Source organism: Choloepus didactylus, chromosome 14, assembly GCF_015220235.1.
Source record: "Choloepus didactylus isolate mChoDid1 chromosome 14, mChoDid1.pri, whole genome shotgun sequence".
NCBI lineage: Eukaryota > Metazoa > Chordata > Mammalia > Pilosa > Megalonychidae > Choloepus > Choloepus didactylus.
Window position 1 is genome coordinate 10,981,726 of NC_051320.1, and position 20,586 is coordinate 11,002,311.

General features: G+C 38.7%; 1 protein-coding gene across 4 annotated transcripts in view; it reads left to right on the forward strand.

Moving 5' to 3' along the window:
* Positions 1-20,586, forward strand: part of RGS20 (regulator of G protein signaling 20) — a 76,306-nt gene that overhangs the window by 45,468 nt on the left and 10,252 nt on the right. For all 4 annotated transcript variants that reach the window (XM_037802903.1, XM_037802901.1, XM_037802902.1 and 1 more), the window contains exons 2-3: positions 8,658-8,806; positions 19,862-19,948. In XM_037802903.1, the coding sequence (XP_037658831.1) occupies positions 8,661-8,806; positions 19,862-19,948 (233 nt within the window). In that variant the 5' untranslated portion in view covers positions 8,658-8,660. The remainder of the gene's footprint in view (positions 1-8,657; positions 8,807-19,861; positions 19,949-20,586) is intronic.

Genomic DNA, 20,586 nt, shown 5'->3' on the forward strand with positions numbered 1-20,586 from the left:
GAGCTACAAATAAGTAGTTAGATCAATAGTTTTATATAGTCAGGTTTTTGTCATGTGATTTATCAAATATTACAGAGACACAACTACGAATCTCAAGTATTTTTTTTGGTTCTTGATGTGGTTGGCCTAACCCTTTGCTGTCTAAAGAGTTGGCATTTTCAGATCGGGTGCAACTGTCAAATGTTCAGTACTTCAAGTGGAACGCACACCTTCAACCACCCACGGTTCAATTCAGCAGCCTGTGTTTTGCTATTGGCTGTTAGGTTTAAGCCTATAAGCCCCCTGGGTTGAGTTCATCCATTTCAGTAAGTATATTTAATGATAGTACTTCTGCTTGATTGAGGTTCAGCAAAAGTACTCTTCTGTCCCTTCTGTTTATAGTTTTCTGGGAGAGTTCTATTTTGTATGTGTGTGTTGTGTGTGTGTTTTCTTTTGCATTTTACATTTTGTTTTTATTCCTAAACCTGTTTTTTTAAAATAAATTCTTTTGTGTTTACATAGTAAAGAAGTTAAAACTTCTTAAGATGTTTAAAGTTAGCATCTGTCTCAGTTTCCAGGCTGCTATGACAAAATACCACACAGTAGATTGGCTTAAACAATGGGAATTTACTGTCTCATGGTTTTGGAAGCTGGGAGGCTTGCTTTCTCCCAGGTCAGCAGTGTTCTGTCTGGCCGGCAATCCTTGGGTTCCTTGGCTTTCCTGTTACATGGCTACATCTTCTCCTTTCTCTTTCAGTTTCCTGCTGACTTCCAGCTTCTCTCTGTGCCCTTCTTTTCCATTTCCAATTTCCTTTGCTTATAAGAACTCCAACCATATTAGATTAAGGCCGACCCTCATTCAGTTTGGGCCTCACCTTAATTAATATTATCTTCAAGGTCCCATTTACAAGTGGATTCACACCCAGAGGATCAAGGATTAGGGCTTGAACCTGCCTTTTGTGGGGGGGCATGATTCAATCCCAACAGTGTCAAAAGCAGATAACCGAGGTAGCACTGGGAGAACCACTTTGCTCTGGCAAGGAGCCAATTCACTGAGCCCCCCTCCCCCCATCCAGAAGCAGCTGTCCTCTACCTAGCAGTACTGTACAAAGGGAAAGCACTTCAAGAGCCAAGGTTTGTTAAAACAAAAGCAGGTCAGAGGTTCTATAAATGGATTTGGGTCTCCACCAGGGGACTTGGTCCTCTCAAACTTCGTTGTGTTCTAGCCTAACTTCTTCAGGTCCTAAAGTTGCCCTGATGGTAGGCTCAGGTTTGTGAGGGTCGCTGAGGAGGGCTGTGAATTTGTCATTTTAGGGTCTTGAGTGCTCCTTCATTGGGATCTCATCTATGATTCTTTTCCCTTGTGGAGCCAGAACTCAGGTCTTGGGCCTCAAGATATGAGAGATTTTTTTTCTCACATATTACTTGCTGTTTCTTCATATTCCCAATGTGTAATTCTGAGAATCATGGCTATTTCCAGAATTTGGAAACAATAATGAAAATAGACAGCTATTGGTAGACTCCAACCCTGAGTTTAAGTTCATTTACCAGAAAATAGGAAAATAACCTTTCTGAGCTAATTTCACTTAGGTCAAAAATTTTCCTAACATCAGTATTTTTGACTCCAACTTACTAAAAGATGGTGGTCAAGATGAAGAGTTTTCCTTGCTTTCATTTGAGCTTTGTAAACAAGCCCTGATAGATGTCAGGTTCCTAGGAATTTGGAAAAGCTATGTCTCAGTAGGATTAGCTCTTGCTTAAGATCTGAAATATTTAATAAGCTGCCAACCTGTATTTTTCCCATTGCCTCAGGCTGCTTTTGAACCTCCATGAATTATAGAATAAAGCATCTGAGATTGCTTACATTGACTTCACATCCTCTACCTCCTGAGCCTCGGGATCCTCAAGTGCAGGCAGCTGGTTCCTGGAGGACTATGTTGTATGGCCTGCTCAGTCATCACAAGCGATAAGGAAACGCTGCCCAGCAGGCTCTGCCAGACACCCTAATGTGCACACACTCCCCCCAGAAAGGAAAAGAACTGCGCGTCAAAGAAGCACTGCTTCTGCGGTGTTTGGAAAGAGCAAATGGAAGTGAAATGTGTGCCAAGTTCTCCCACAGATGGAGTGAAGGCAAAGGACAGGTGTATGGAGCTGGTTTGGTTAAGCAGATCACATTTCATTGTCTAAAAAGACTGGTTGCATCGACATATACACCAGTGGCATATTTTTTTCAATCTCCTAAATAGGCAGCCACTAACATTCATTTATTATATGTTATTAGACTTCATATTAAATTAGGCATTACTGAAAAAAAGATTTACTCTCTACAGAATGCTTGTGACATTAAATATGCAATGCTCCCATATGCAGCTACATATTTGTCTTTTAAATAAGCATGGAGTAATTTAAAGCATCTCACTCTGCCAATTATGAGATGGTTAATAATAAGTTTCAATAATTTGAAAACTAGATGACGTGGATGTTTCTTTTTCAGGAAATGGCAAATACTATATTGACTCAAAAAGAAGAAGAAACTATGAAAAGATCAGAAATCAAAGAAGAAATTGAAAATATGGTCAATAAGCAGTCACTCCTAAAAGGGTCCAGTAATTTTATGGGTAAAATCTACCCAAATAATGAAGAAAAAGCAGTTCTCTTATGAAGAGAGAAAGATGATTGATAAATACATAGAGATAGATGATTGATAGAGATACAGAAAAATAGATGATAGGTTAGATAGATGATCGATAGATAGATAGATAGATAGATAGATAGATAGATGATAGATAGATGATAAATGAAAACTCCTGATAGCATATTACCAAATCAAAGTCAGGAGTATAAGAGAATAATCATATATTAGTTCCCCAAAGAGTTCACCTTAATGTAAGGTAATGGTGGTTCAACATTAAGAAATTCATTAATGCAATTCACTTTCATTACCTCTTTAAAGGAGAAAATTCATACGATCATGTTAATAGATTTTTAAAAATCTGAGAAAATTCAGCATTTAAAAAACTTAAGAAATCTTCAAACATTCGTAAATGTAGAGAGAATAATATAACAAACACCCATGTGTTAATCATGGAACTTAACAATGATCAACATTTTGCCTACTTTTCAGTATCCATGTTTTAGTAAACTTTTAGCTGACTCTTGGCCTTGCTGTTTCTCCACACAGCAGCAGGGCAAATTCTACCAAATCATGGGAAAAAAAAATAATCCCCTTATGAAGATAGATAGATGAGATGGAGAAACAGACAGACAGACAAACAACCAGTCCTGCCCATCAACACTCTAGAATCTAGTAATGGAGTGAAAGCATACCTATTAAGTTAGAGATTTGGGAACTGAGAGGTGATAGGTATTTAGGAAAAGTTTTCTAGAAATAGCCTGTGTTTCTGTACATTTTCTTATTTATTCAAACTACAAATGATTTGAGGTAAAAATTATTAAACCATGTGTAAGAATTCTGAGAAACCATTTAAGAAATACTAATACTACCAAAGAAAAATAGACTATGAGAAAAAGGTAAAACCCAACAAGGATCAATTGAGACAGAGAACCATGAAAAAAAGAAATGAGGAATTATCAATTAGAGAAATAACACATGACTCATCTGATAGAAGTACTAAATGAATGTAATCAAGCATTGGTCGATATGGAAGCAGAAAACTGGAAATGGGTTACATCTGTCCACAGTACGTGAATTGAATAATGTCTCACGCAACTCGTGCCTCTCATTTCATCTGACAGTGTCTTAAATATTTAAGCTTTTCAGCATCCGTCAAAAAGGAATACATCCATGGACAGGTGAATGGATGAGCAAATAATGGGGTATCATACAAGGGAAGTCTATTCAACAATAAAAAGAAATGAACTATTGATGCAAGCAATAGTCTCAAAATAATTATGCTGAAGGAAAGAAGCCAGGCAAAAAAAGAGTACTTGTTGTATGATTCCATTTATATAAAATTCTAGAACCTGCACATTAATATATACCGATGGGAAGCCAATCAGTGATTGCCTGGGGCAGGGAGGAGGGACATTACCAAAGGCACAAGGAAACTTTAAGGGGTGATAGATGTGTTTACTCCTTTGATGGTGGTGGGTTCACAAGTGTATGCATGTCAAGACTTATCAAATTGTACCCATTAAACACATGCAGTTTCTTATACACCAGTTATACCTCAATAAAGCTGTATAAAGAATGCATAAGGACAGACTGATAGAATTTGCCATTGTAGATTTACAGAACAATCATGCATAAAAATACAGAGTCCCTATATTCCACGCTATTATTAACGTCTTGTATTGGTGTGGTACATTTGTTACAATTGTTGAAAGAACATTTTTATAACTGTACTATTAACTAAAGTCCATGGTTCACCTTAGGGTTGGTTCACTCTTTGAGTTGGATTATTTTAAAAAATGTTTATTCTAGGAACATACATACAATTCCAAATTTCCCTTTTAACCCATTCAAATATATATTTCAGTGGTGTTAATTACATTCATAACGCTGGGCTACCATCATCACCATGCATTGCCAAAGCTTTCCCATCACCCCCAACAGAAACTCTGTGCATGTTAAGCCTTATCTCCCCCTTGTCTTTTGATTTCGGAGATTGGATTTAGTCCTGTGCAACTGTTCTGCTTTACTAATGCTGCTGTTAGGCAAAACACCAGAAATGGATTGGCTTGTATAAAGGGGGTTTATTTGGTTACAAATTCGCAGTCTGAGGGCCATGAAAATGTCCAAATTAAGGCATCAACACAAGTATATACCTTCACTGAAGGAAGACCAATGGCATCTGGAAAACCTCTGTTAGCTGGGAAGGCACGTGGCTGGTGTCTGCTTGCTCCCAGGTTGTGTTTCAAAATGGCATTCTCCAAAATGTCAGTGTCAGCTTTGAACAGCCATCTTCAAAATGTCTCAGTAAGCTGCAGCAGAACGGAGCTCCTTCTGTCTGAGCTCTGGTAAACTAATCAAGACCCACGCTGAATGGGTGGGGCCACACCTCCATGGAAATAATCTAATCAGAGGTATTACCCACAGTTGGGTGGGTCACATCTCCATGGAAACAACCTAATCCAAAGGTTCTAACCTAATCAATACTAATACTTCTGCCCCCACAAGATTGCATTGAAGAACATGGCACTTTGGGGGACATAATATATTCCAAACCAGCACAGCAACCTTAGCATGTTCGCTTAAGATTTTGCTTACTGGACCATTAATATTCTTCCATGTATTTACAAAGAAATTGGTGCATAAAAAAAATGAACAAATAGGATAGGCTAGCAAAGCTTATTTTATACTACGTAAATAGTAGAACTTCCTTAACTTTATAATGTTATCCGTCCCTGCCTCCCCCCCCAAAAAAAAACTCCAAAACATCATACTTAAGGGCAAAGCATCCTGAATCTTCTCAGTAAAGTCCTAAAGAAGACAGAGGTGCCTAATAGTCTGGATCCTTTGCAATGTTTCTGAAGTTCCTGACCAATGAAGTAAGACTGGGGGGAGGAAAGATAATCATAATTCCCAAGTGCTATTTAAGGTTCTTTAAAGTGTCTTTCATTTTTTTTATAATTAATTTTATTGAGATATATTCACATACCATGCAGTCATCCACAGTGTACAGTCAGTTGTTCACAGTACCATTTTTTGGTTGTGTATTCATCGCCACAATCAATTTTTGAACATTTTCATTATCACACACAAAAAAAGAATGAGAATAAAAGTTCAAGTAAAAAAATAACACCCAAAACATTCCATCGCCCCCATCCCTCCCTATTATTCATTTAATTTTTGTCCCCATTTTTCTACTCATCTGTCCATACACTGGATAAAAGGAGTGTGAGCCACGAGGTTTTCACAATCACACGGTCACACTGTGTAAGCTACATAGTTATGCAACCGTTTTCAAGAATCAAGGCTACTGGGTTGCAATTAGACAGTTTCAGGTATTTCCTTCTAGCTATTCCAATTACTAAAACCTAAAAAGGGATATCTATATAGCACATGAGAATGCCCTCCAGAGTGACCTCTCGACTCCATTTGAGATCTCTCAGCCACTGGAACTTTATTTTGTTTCATTTCTCTTCCCCTTTTTGGTCCAAGAAAGCTTTCTCAATCCCACATTGCCAGGGAAATTTACACCCCTGGGAGTCATGTCCCATGTAGGGGGGAGGGCAGTGAGTTTACCTGCAGAGTTGGCTTAGAGAGAGGCCACATTTGAACAACAAAAGAGGTTCTCTGGGGGTGACTGTTAGGAATAATTACAAGTAGGCTTAGCTTCTCCTTTGAAGTAAGAAACTTCATAAGGGCAAGTCCAAAGATCCAGGGCTCGGCCTTCTAAATTGATAGACCCCAGTGCCTGTGAGAATATTATTAATTCCTCAGGTGGGGAAATATAGTATTTACACATTTTCTCCCAATTCCTCAAGGGGCTTAGCAAATACATTTTTATTCTCTGCCCAGATTACTCTGGGATGTATCGGGGCTTCACACTAACTTATAAAACCAACCGGATTTCACTCCCTATTCAAGATTCCATGTAATTATGTTGTTTGAATAAACTGACCATACAAGTTAAATTATATAGCGTGCTACAAAAAAATATAGATTTTGCACGTAATAAACATCTCTTTCTTTTGTCTCATACAGAAGTTGAAGTTTTAAAACACCATCCATATCGTCCTTTTACTCTTTAGTCTGAATTGCTTTAATTCTAGTTATGCATTCACCACCACTATCTACATGAGGACATTTCCATGTCTTCCACAAAGAAAAAGGAAGGGGTGAGAAAAGAAAAAAGAAGAAGAAAGAAAAAAAATGACAACTAAAAAGCAACAAAAGAGAAAACAAAATTAAAATAAAATACAATAAAAAGGTCAGACAACACCACCAACATTAAGAATCCCAAACCTCTCCTTTATATCCCCCTCTTTTAGATATTTAGCTTTGGTATATTGCCTTCGTTACAATTAATGGAAGCGTATTACAATGTTACTGTTAACTATAGACTCTAGTTTGCATTGACGGTATTTTTCCCCAGTACCCCCCGTTTTTAATACCTTGCAAAGCTGACATTCATTTGTTCTCCTTCATGTAAAAACATTCTTGTATTTGTACATGTAATCACAATCATTAACCACTCTAGGTTTCACTAAGTTATACTGTCCCAGTCTATAACTTCTGTCTTTCCTTCTGGTGTCCTACATACCCCTAACCTTCCTCTTTCAATCGTACTCACAGTCATCTTTGTTTAAAGTGTCTTTCATTTTACTCCATCAATAGTTCAATGACAGCATCCGAAGTCAAAACGAGCTCATCTGTTTCTGGTGTTTTACCTTGCGTTTATGATTCTCTCCTTCACCCATTCTTGCAGTCCTCAAAAAACAGGGAAGGGGTTGAGGGGACATGACCCGTTTGCTCCTGAAGGTGTGGTCTCCTCTGGTGATGGCCAAGGGTGGCCTTCCCTGCAGATGGCAGGCTGGGGCTGGGCTGCCCTCAGTTCATGCACCTGCCTCTCTCCCAGGGAAGAATCGAGCCGTCACTCGGTACCAGGCTGTGTTGTCCGTGCGTCACATCGGGCCACTGAGCCTGAGCTGGGAAACTTCTTCCAGATTCCGCATCTACTAAAGCTTTGAGTCTAGTTGGGCCTCAGCGTTCGGCCGCCTCCCTGATCCTCCAGGCCGTGCTCCTCCTGCCTCTTCAGACGTCCTCCCACATCCACATGCTGCCCTCGGGGGTGGCCATAATTTAGCTGTCACCTATCCTTGCTCCCACGTGGTTGGTTCCAGAGGGAACTCCAGTAGTGGGAAGGGCTCCAGTTGTGGCACTTACTGCGACATCTTAAATTTACACGTTTCCTTGTCTGTCTCCTTCACCAAAATGTGAGCTCTGAAAGAGCAGGGACCTTCTCATTTGCCCTTTTTTAAAATTATATTTTATTTTTATTGAGGTATCATATACAACACAAAATTTCCCATTTAACCACTTTCATGTGTACAATTCAGTGACATTAATTACGTTCACAATGTTGCACTATCGTCACCACCACGTGTTATCAAAACTTTTCCATCACCCCAAACAGAATCTCTGCACCCATTGAGCAATCATGCCCCATTCTCTTCTCTGTCCCCAGCCCCTGGTACCCACTAATCTATACTCTGTCTATGAATTTGCTTATTCTAGATATTTCATCTGAGAGAGATCATACAATATTTGTCCTTTTGTGCCCGGCTTATCTCATTTGGCATTATCTTTTCAAAGTTCATCCATGTCGTGGCCTGTACCAGAATGTCATTCCTTTGAATATTATCCTTTTGTGTGGATATATCACATTTCATCATCTGTGCATTCATCTCAGGCAGTTTCCACCTTTTGGCCACAGAGAAGAATGCTGCTGTGAACATCTGTATTCTCATTTGTCTTTTCATTCTTGGAATTTACCACAATGTTTTGTAGATGCTAGACATTAAATAAATGTGTGATAAATTATTGGATTCTAGGACTCAAAGGATCCTTTTTTACCAGAAGTAGCAGAATTGACCTGGAATTAGTCAGTATGACATCTCCCCAATGATCCAAACCACCAAATCCCCGGGCTCGTGTCATCAGTGTCATGACAACTCTGACCCCATCCCCTTTTTTACATCCATTGCTCCAGTGCATGGGATCAGAACGGATGGAGATGCGGAAACGGCAGATGTCTGCGGCCCAGGAGATCCCGGGCGCCTCCCCAGGCCAGCACACAGTGGGCGGCCGGGGGTCCAATGCTTGCTGCTTCTGCTGGTGCTGCTGCTGCAGCTGCTCATGGTAAGGCTGGGGGCTTCGGGTGTGTGCTGGGGAAATGGTGCCCCTGGATGGCACCAGTGTATGACACTTACAACGAGTGTTTTCTAAGCAATTCCTGTATGCCAGGCTCTGATTTAGGTTCTGTGGAGGACACTGCTATGGGGTGAATTGTGTTCCCCAGAGAGACAGGCTGGAGCCTGTTCTAGTTTGCTAATGCTGCCAGGATGCAAAACATCTGAGATGGATTGGCTTTTATAAAAGGGGGTTAATTTAGTTACACAGTTACAGTCTTAAGGCCATAAAGTGTCCAAGGTAACACATCAGCAATTGGGTACCTTCACTGGATGATGGCCAGTGGTGTCTGGAAAACCTCTGTTAGCTGGGAAGGCACGTGGCTGGTGTCTGCTCCAAAGTTCTGGGTTCAAAATGGCTTTCTCCCAGGATGTTCCTCTCTAGACTGCAGTTCCTCAAAAATGTCACTCTTAGTTGCACTTGGGGTATTTGTCCTCCCTCAGCTTCTCTGGAGCAAGAGTCTGCTTCCGATGGCCATCTTTAAAATGTCTCTCATCTGCAGCTCCTCTCTCAGCTCCTGTGCATTCTTCAAAGTGTCCCTCTTGGCTGTAGCAGCTTGCTCCTTCTGTCTGATCTTATATAGTGCTCCAGTAATTTAATGCAGAGCCACCCAATGGGCAGGCCAACACCTCCATGGAAATTATCCAACCAGAGTCATCACCCACAGTTGGGTGGGGCACATCTCCATGGAAACACTCAAAGAATTACAATCTAATCAACACTGATAGGTCTGTCCACCCAGGATTACATCAAAGATAATGGTGTTTAGGGGACATAATACATTCAAACTGGCACAGAGCCCTAGCCCTGGTACCTGTGAATGGGACCTCACTTGGAGAAAGGCCCTTTGCAGATGCAATCAAGTTGAGGTCACCCTGAATGCAGGTGGGCTCTAAATGTGATATGACTAGTGTTCTTGTACAAAGAGGGGAATTTAGACAGAAAGACACAGTTGTGCCAGGGGAAAGGTCCTGTAATGACAGATGTAGCTATTGGAGTGACGTAGCCACAAGTCAGATGATGCCAAGGAGCACCGGGGACCACGGGAAGCTGGGAGGAGACAAGGGAGGCTTCTTCCCGAGAGCCTTCCAAGGGGGCAGGCCCTCCTGACACCTTGATTTCAGACATCTGGCCTTCAGAACCGTGAGAGAATAAAGTTCTGTTGTTTTCAGCCACCCAATTTGTGGTGCTTTGTTATAGCAACCCCAGGAAAGTAATACAGAACCCTCCAAAAAGAAAACAAAAAGAGTGAGAGAGGGAGGGAGAGAGAGAGAGAGAAGATAAACATTCTAGCGTTTGCAGGACTCGTATTCAAATCCCTGAAATCATCCTTAGGTATGTTGAACAACCAAAGGAGTCCTGTAAGACAGTCTGTGATCTCATAGCAACATCTGAGCAGAAACAGAGCCTGGATATTTAGAAATGGGTGAGCTCAGAGCACTATAATTTGCAATAAAGGCTGTAGGGTGAGGAGTTAGGATTTGAGATGGAACCTTAAGGCTAGAGTTATGAAGTATAGAGGACCAGGATTTCATCTTCGGCTCCTCTGTTTTATTTACTTTAGTTTTTTAATAAAGAGAAATGCCAAATATATGCTTAAAATGGAGAGAGAAATCTAAAAGTGTAGGCTGAATTCCTGAGTGGAGGAAGTTACACAACCACAGCTGAAATGAAAGAGGTATATGATGAACATGAAGTAGTCATGACTTTTTGCGTTACAGTTAAAGGCATGAAGAAATGTATACAGTTTACACATAAAAATCACAGGGAAGTTAGGTTGTGTCTCTAAAATCTTGGATATTTGTATGGTGCTCCGTGTCAGCCAAATTTGTGTACAGCTTTAGGCAATTAAGTTATTGTAAATCCATGTAGGCTTAGCCAAAAGTTAGACGAAGCCCTCACTATGTCTTGGAAAAGAAGAAAAAAGAAGAGACCAATCAATAAGAGTGGTATAGAACTGATAGAACTGGTCTCTGGGAGGAAGTGTCTGGCATACACACACAACAAAATATTATTCATCCATAAACAGGAACAAAATTCTGATGCATGCTACAACATGAATGGACCTTGAAGACATCATATTGGGTGAAATAAGCAGACACAAGAGGACAAATATTTTATGATCTCACTTTCATGAAATAGAAAATTTCATAGAAACAGAAAGTAAATTACAGGTTACCAGGAGCTGTAGGGTATGGGGTATGGGGGCGGGGGGAAGAGAGAGTTATTGCTTAACGGATTTAGTTTCTGTTTGGGGTGATGAAAAAGTTGGATGTGGGTGATGGTAGGACAGATTTTGAAAATGATTAATGCCACTGAATTGTACACTTGAAAGTTGTTAAAATGAGAAGTTTTGGGCTATATATATGTTACTACAATAAACAAGTTTGTTTGTTTTTTAAAAAAGAAATGTCTAGGAAAGTGTGGTTGACCCCTGGTCAGTCTAGTGGATGGATCACAGCAATAGGAATATCTAAGGACTGGGGAGTCTGTGAATCCAGGGCAGCACCCCAGATGGCAAGTAGGAACACGCGGGTGGTGGAGATGACCAAAGGTAAGCAGTCTGGCATTCAGGGCAAGACTCCGGCTCCAAGCAGGAGTCCAGACAACCAGCTAGGAGACTGATGGAGAAGCTCCGGTGGTCGGCTGCAAAAACACGGGGGTGCCCAGTGCAGAGCCTGTGGCTGTGTGCACCTTCTCCCCTCGTTTATGTTGCCAGTAGATCTCAGTGCTGGATGGAGATGAGGGTCAGAGATGTTCAAGGATTGCCCATTGTGGTGTGGTTCCCAGTTGATGAGAGGGGACAGGAGGCTGGGATCTTGGCCTGATTTTGTACTGATGGTGTAAGAGTAGCAGGAGGGGCAGATCTCAGGGCAGGCTCTTCCAGTTAGTACTAGGGAGGGCAAATAAAATATGAACCTTCACCTAGACCCAGTAATCATAATAGCACTTATTATGCATGCATATAAAACACCACAGAGAGAGGTCCTGGAAGCACACAGCTCGGAAGGGCGACCCGCTCGGAAATCCCAGGGACCCTACGCCAATACCAAGGACTAGTGGGTCAGCAGCAGAGACGATCTGTGGCGAGACTGAAATGAAGGCTTAGACTCTTGCAACAGCCTTAAATCTCCAGGAACACCTGGGAGGTTTGACTATTAAAGCTGCCCTGCCTCCCTAACCACCCAGACACACGCCCCACATTCAGGGCAGACAGCACCAAAAACACACCCAAACTTATTGCACCAATTGAACCCCACAAGAATCAGATCCCCACACACCACAAACACAAAGTTGAGGAGAACTGACTTGAGGGGAATAGGTGACTCGCGGATGCCATCTGCTGGCTAGTTAGAGAAAGTGTATGCCATCAAGCTGTAGATCTGACAAATTAGAGGTCAAGTAAAGCAAATGCCAAGAGGCCAAAAACAACAGAAAATCTTAAAGCATATGATAAAACCAGACAATATGGAGAACCCAAACCCAAACACCCAAATCAAAAGATCAGAAGAGACGCAGTACTTGGTGCAATTAATCAAAGACCTATAATCAAACAATGAGAGTATGGCACAGGACATAAAGGACATGAAGAAGAGCATGGCACAGGATATAAAGGTCATAAAGAAGACCCTAGAAGAGCATAAGGAAGAAATTGCAAGAGTAAATAAAAAAATAGAAGATCTTATGGAAATAAACTGTTGGCCAAATTAAAAAGACTCTGGATACTCATAATACAAGATTAGAGGAAGTTGAACAATGACTCAATGTCCAAGAGGACCACAGAACAGAAAATGAAAGAACAAAAGAAAGAATGGGGAAAAAAATCAAAAAAATCGAAATGGATCTCAGGGATACGATAGATAAAATAAAACATCCAAATTTAAGATTCATTGGTGTCCCAGAAGGGGAAGAAAATGGTAAAGGTCTAGAAAGAGTATTCAAAGAAATTGTTGGGGAAAACTTCCCAAACCTTCTACGCAATATAAATACACAAAACATAAATGCCCAGTGAACTCCAAATAGAATAAATCCAAATAAACCCACTCCAAGACATATTCTGATCAGACTGTCAAATACTGAAGAGAAGGAGCAAGTTCTGAAAGCAGCAAGAGAAAAGCAATTCATCACATACAAAGGAAACAACATAAGACTAAGTAGTGACTATCCAGTGGCCACCATGGAGGCGAGAAGGCAGTAGCATGACATATTTAAAATTCTGAGAGAGAAAAATCTCCAACCAAGAATACTTTATCCAGCAAAACTCTCCTTCAAATATGAGAGGGAGCTTAAATTTTTCACAGACAAACAAATGCTGAGAGATTTTGCCAATGAAAGATCTGCTCTACTTCAGATACTAAAGGGAACTCTACCAACAGAGAAACAAAGAAAGGAGAGAGAGATATAGAAAAATTTAACAGACATATATAGAACATTACATCCCAAATCACCAGGACATACATTCTTTTCTAGTGATCACAGATCTTTCTCCAGAGTAGACCATATGCTGGAACATAAAACAAGCCTCAATAAATTAAAAAAAAAAAAAACAAAAAACAATTGTATATATTCAAAGCACATTCTCTGACCACAATGGAATACAAATAGAAGTCAATAATTTTTGATTTTTAACTCCACTATTTACCTCCTGCAGGATATAAAGTACATAAACTCTAATGACAAATCAGTGGTTTTGGACTCAATGTAAAATATGTAATTTTTGACAAGAACTACATAAAGGTGGGATAATGGAGGAGTATAGGAACATAGTTTATGTGCCCTATTGAAGTTAAGTTGGCATGAAAGAAAAACAAGATTGTTATAGATTAAAGAGGTTAAATTTAAGCCCCACAGTAAACACAAATTATCAGACAATATGACCATAGAGATGAAAAGTAGACTATGGGTTACAAGAAGTGGGGGAAGGGGCAATGGGGAGTTAAGAAATGAGTGTAGGGTTGCTGTCTGAGGTGAAGGGAAATTTCTAGTAATGGATGGTGGGAAGGTGATAGCATTACAAAATTCTAAATGTGATTAATCATACTAATGGAATGCTGGGGGGGTTGGAATGGGAAGATTTAGGCTATATATATGTTTCCATAATTGAAAAAAAAAAAAAAAAGACAAAGACAGTCTAAATAGGCAATGACAATTAAATGCCAAGGATGATCCTGGATGGGATCTGAGGATGGAGGAGAGGAGGCTTGAAGGGACACAGTTGGGACATAAGGAAAAAGAAAAGGTAATATAGAATGTAAGGTTTGTATCAATGTAGAATTTCTTGAACTTCTTAGCTGCGCTTAATGGGATTGCATAAAAGAATGTTCTTGTTCATGGGAATTGTATATGTAAATTATATTGTTTGTTCAAGGATGGGTGCAGCTAGCTCTCATATATTCAGAAGACAGAGCAGTAGATGATGGATGATAGATAGGGAGGGAGGGAGGGAGGGAAAGAAAGAAATGGTGGTGTGACAGGATGTTAAAGTTGGTGTATCGGCGGAGGGAGGAGGGGTATGCTGGAGTTCTGTGTATGGGTTTTTTATTGTTTTTGCAACTGTTCTGTAAGTTTGAATTTATTTCAAAATAAAATTAAAACAAAACAAAACAAAACAAAACAAAACAAAAAAAACACCACAGAGCTATATCTTCAAAATGCTGGAGAAAAGTAACTGAAACTTATTCAAACTGCAATGGAAATATGTGGGTAAAATAAGGACATTTTTGTACATACCAAGGCCAAGGGAGGTGGCTGCTTACAGACCCTCCTTAAAAGAACTGAAAAAGAATGGACTTCAGGCAAAAAGGAAACACAGAGGGAATCCTGGAGAGTAAGACACCTTGTCGGACACAAAAAGGGTCAAACGCAACTAAAAGATGTAGTCTTTAATTCTGCGTTCAAAGTGTAAAACCAAAGCTCTCAACATGTAACTTCATGTCAATGATGGACAAATCAAATCACTGCAGCCTTTGTTAAGAAAATTTAATGGTATTCATTATTAGTCCAGAAATGACACATTTGGTTTTCACATCAATAGAAGACAATAAAAGAAATATAGGAAACTTTAACAACTTGTAACAAAGGCGGCATGAATGAATGAAAGCATGAACTAATGGAAGCATGAACTATTCAAAAAATCCCAGGATACTTGGTATTAGGGTTTTTCTAGGGTAGATTATATATCAGTTGGCCCAGGACTTTCTTGGTTTTTGCTTTGAAAAGTCCCATGTAGCATCCATATGGAATAAATTAGATTTATGTTCCTACATGGCACTGTATATGAAAATCAAATCTCTACCACCCCAGCAAAAAAACAGTTCCAGATGGCTTAAAGGCCTAAATGTGAATAACAGCCAAGAAAAAAGTATAGGATCATTATCTTTATGACTTTGGTGTTGGGAAGAAGTACTTTAAATAAGAAAAAAAGGCAAAACCTATAAAAGGAAAAGATTGGTAAATTTGGCTAAATTAAAATGTAAAAATGTGCTTTTAACAAGAGAAATGAAAACTTATGTTCATACAAAATGTTGTACATGAATGTTCACTGTAGTATGATTCATTATACTAAAAACTGGAAACAACCTGAATGTCCATCAGTGAACAAATGGATAAAGAAAATGTGGAACATACATACAATGGAGGAAGTATCCAACTATAAAAAACAATGAAGCCCTGATATGTACTACAACATGGATGAACCTTGCAAACATGCTAAGTGAAAGAAGCCAGTCACAAAAGAAACAAAAATGCTTTAAGAAATGTCCAGACTAGACAAATCCACAGAGACAGAAAATAGATTAGGGGTTACCTAGGACTGGAGGAAAATGGGGAGCAATTACTAATGTGTACAGAGTTTCTTTTGGGCATGATGAAAATGTTCTAAAATTGATCATGATGATGGTTACACAAATCTGTAGTTATACAGAAAGTCATTGGATTATCTATTTAAATTAGTATATTGTATGGTATGTGAATTATTTCTCAAGAAAGCTTTTTAAAAAATGTTTCACAAAAGATACCAAAAATAAAATGAAAAGATAAAATTACTAGGAGAAGGTAGTTACAATGTGTTTAACAGAGAAAGAATTCTGGATATGTCCAGAATATATAAAGAACTGTAGGAAGTAACTAAGAAAATAACAACCAAAAGAAAAGTAAAGAAATGAAACAGAAAAGAAAATCTATGTGTGTTCCTACGTAACAAGGATCAGATAAATGAAGATTGAAATGAGATAGCACTTCATACCTATCAGGCTGGCAAAAAGTTTAAAAATCTGTTAATATTATGTGCTAGGGGAAAGCATGAAGAAATGGGGACACTCAGACACTGTCAGAAGGAGTGTGAAGTGGTAAAACTACTGGGAAAACAGTTTGGCAGTGTCTGGTAAGGCTGAAGATGTGTGCGTAGCCTTTGAACAGCAATTCCATTTGCAAGTGTACACCCTTTTCCTAGAAAAAAACTCACACACATGCAAACGGGAACGTGCAAGAAGACACTGCAGAATTAATATGATTGCAAAAACTGAAAATGGCTCTGAAGTTCATGAATGGGAGAATGGATACATATATGGTGGTATAGTATAGTACCATTTTTTTGTTTTCTTGGCTGCTTAAGCAAATGCCATGAAATGGGTTGGCTTAAACAACAGGACTTTGTTAGCTCATGGTTTTGTAGCTAGGATGAAGTCCAAATCAAGGCATCATCAAGGCAATGCTTTCTTCCAAAAGACTGTGGTGCTCTGGGGTTGACTGCTGGTGATCCTTGGTCCTTGCTCCTCTGTCACATGGCAATGCACATGGAGACCTCTCCTGGCCTCTCGCTTCTCTTCCTGGTTCCACTGATCTTCAGCTTCTTGATTCCTATGGCTTTCTCTCTCTCTTTCTGAGTTTCATTCTGCTTATAAAGGACTCCAGCAATAGGATTAAGACCCATCCTGGGCTACACCCAACTGGAGTAACCTCATTGAAAGGTCCTACTTACATTGGGTCCACACCACAGGAATGGAAGAAGTTTAAGAACATTATTTTTCTGGGGTACATACAGCCTCCAAACCACCCCAACCATAAAGCACTTAACTTCATGTGCTGGTGAAAAAAAAAAGCAGATTATAAAACAATATACATTGCATAATACCTTTTCTATAAAGTTGGAAACTATGGTTATGAAATACGCTCCATATATAAACATGACTGCAAGCACTGAATGACAAACTGGTTATCTTTTGGGAAGAGAGAGGGGGAGGTGAGCTGGAAGAAAAGTACACAGGAAACTTCAACTGTTTTAATATTTAATTTCCTTGAGTTTTTTTCTCTCAGCTTATGCTTCTGAAATTTATCCATGTTGATATACGTAATAGAGTCCATCTTTTAATAGAGGTAAATGGTAATCTGGTTTTTAAGCCCAGGTGTTAATCATTCTTAAAACTCTGCTCCATTCCTTCTGGAATTTAGTGCTACAAAGGGAGTCAGCCATGGTTTTTCTCCTTGAAAATAAACTTCTTTTTTTCTCCCTGGAAGGTTGAAGAATTTTTTCCTCTTTGTATCTCAAAAAGTTACCAAAATATCCCTAACCATGGGTCTTCAGTTACTGAATATTTCTAAAACGTGGTGGAAAATCCACATTTTCTTGTTCTGCTCCAACAGTCATGATAGACCAAGGAAAAGTGTACTTGACACAAAATATAGTTTTCACTTTTTCAAGGTCACATCTCCTTAAAAAATATTCCTACTTTAGAAAACAAAATGAGATGAGGAAAAAATGTCAAAGCTCAAATAAATTTTGCATTATTTAGTTCACACATGGCTCCGATTTATCTTAGGAATTTTGTGTCAAATCCAGGATTTCTTTTTCTTGTTACTTTCTCATACCCACTGTGCAGTAATGGGTCCTGTTTACAGAAGAGCCTAGGAAGTAATGCAATTTTAATGCTCATGCAGAGAGAATGCCAAGATGCCACTCAAGTTTTTGTTGTTTTTTTAAGGAACCATTATTTACTGAGACCTTTTAGTCCTTATATCTTGCAAGCAAAAAGTTGAAAGAGCTGCATTTCTAATGATTTGTGCATTTAAAGACAAATAGACACACTCACACAAAACACAGATATTCCCTGTTGCATTATCTGAATAAAACTGATAAAGCAGTTGTGCTGAAAATAGGATGGCAGTCTTTATAAAATGGAGTAAAAAGTGTTCAGGAACAGTATAATTAAAGGATATAATAAGAGGATAAAAAGGATAAAGATAATTCAGCACTACTGGCAAGATAGAGCAAACACAAATATAATCAATAATAAGAATTCATCTTGAAATCTGTTGGAAACACTAAAAGCATTACTGTTTTAACACTGAATTTAACTGTCTAATGCAATTGGACAAAAAAAAAAAAAAAACAAAACAATTAGAGGCCTATGAATTGAGGGGAAAAAGAGATAAAACTCTGTGTTTGCAGATGATGATCTGAAAGTACACCTGGAAACCTCAAGAGGATTGTTGCTAGAACTGATGCAAACAAAAGAATTCTGTAAAGAAGGCTATAAAATTAGTATAAAAATTAATTGCCTTCAGGACTTGAACCAAAATACATACAGAACCCTTACAATTCAATATTTAAAAGACAGTCCTGTTTTTTAAAAAGGGGCAAAAGATATAAAGACATTTCTCTAAAGAAGATTTATAGATGGCCAACAGTAACATGAAAAGCTGTTCAACATCATTAGTCATTAGGGAAATGCAAATTGAAACCTCAGTGAGATATCTCTTCACACCAACTAGGTTGACAAGGAAAATAATAAGTGTTGACAAGGATGTAAAGAAATTGGCACCCTCGTACATGCGATGGGAATGTAAAATGGTGCAGCCAATCTGTGGTCCCTCAAAATGTGAAACACAGAATTGCCACATGACCCAGCAATTCACTCCTGGGTATCTACCCAAGAGAAATGAAAACAGATGTTCACCAAAAACTTGTACAGGAATGTTCATAGCCACATTATTATAATAGCCAAAAAGGGGAAACAACTCAAATATCCACCGAATGATGGATGAAGAAGCGAAATGTATATCCATTCAATAGAATCCTACTTGCCGGTAATAGCAGTGAAGTACTGACTGATGCTACAATGGGGAAGAACCTGGAAAATATGTTAAGTGAAAGAAGGCAGACACGAAACCACATTTTGTGTAATGCAGAATAGGCAAATCTACAGTGACAGAAAGTAGAGTGGAATTGGCCTCAGACTGGTGGAGTGGGAAGCAGACGGGGAGCAAGGAATGAGTGGTTTAGGTTCCAGGTTTCTTCTTGGGGTGATTATGATGAAAATGTTCAAAAATTAGCGTATTTTGATGGCTGCACAACTCTGTACAGATACTAGAAACCATTAAATTGTACACTTTAAATGGATACATTTTATGATATGTCAACAATAGCTCAGTAAAGCTATTAAAGATTAATAGCCTTCATATCTGCAAACAAGATGAGATGGAAGTGAAAATTCCACTTCCAGTAACAACAGAAATACTTGGGATAAATTCACAAAGGTATGTACGAAACGGATATAAGGAAACAAACTCTCTGGAAATCAAAATTGTAGATTTTGATTGTGCACAGATCTCATTTTCTCTAATACTTTTGTTTGTGTGCCTGTAAGTATATAAAACCTCCATTTTTTTACTGGAATCAAAACCAGGAGAATTTAATCATTTTTTTTAAACAAATATGTTTTTATGGGGAAAAAATTACTCTTCTACATGTAATTGAGCATAATGTCTAACTATTTCTCAATTAGTGTTAGGCCACAATGTTATAAATACGATTTACCTTGTTAATGTTATCTTATCGTCATGCTTTTGGTTTTCTTAAGAAAACCAAACAAGGTCTTTTTTTTTTTTTTTCCCAAGAAAAGGAAGAAATCCTACTTGGGGACCTGAAGTTATCTTTAAAATGTGTAGAGGATACTTCCTTGATATAGCCCGATCTCTACTGATGTGTGAATGTTGCGTTTCTTGCAGTCTCACTGTCAGAAACCAAGAAGATCAGAGACCCAGGAGGGCTTCCCATGAACTCAGAACAGAAGAGCTCCCAACATGTGAAGAAAGGTGAAACCTCATTTTATTAAACTCACCCAATTGACAGAAATGCCAATTTTATTTATAGTCTTTTATTACGTTTCAACAGAACACAGTTTTTCTAATTGATCGCATTATATCAGACCCTGTCCTGATCTCCAGATATAATGTCACCAATAGTTTTCTTTATATAACCTTAAAGGAATTTTTCATGCATTTACACACAGTTGTACTGAAAAACGATAGTTTTGAAACTATTATTTAGACCTCTCTATGTGCTTTCTCTGCTGACAACTCTGGTTTTTGTAACCAACTTTTCTGGTCTTGAGCTTTTCATTTATATTTCACTGCTGGGCCAGTTGTAATCCATCTTCAAGATATGTTTTCAAGAAAAGGATGTGCACTTTTTTTTAAATTCATTTTTATTGAGATGTATTCACATACCATGCAGTCATACAAAGAGTGCATTCAGTTGTTCACAGTAGCATTATATAATTGTGTGTTCATCCCCAACATTAATTTCTGAACATTTTCATTACCACACACACAAAAATAATAAGAATAAAAATTAAAGTGAAAAAGAACAAAGTAAAAAATAACCCTGGGTGCCTTTTTTTTTTTGGCCCCCATTTTTCTACTCATCCATCCATACACTGGACAAATGTGGT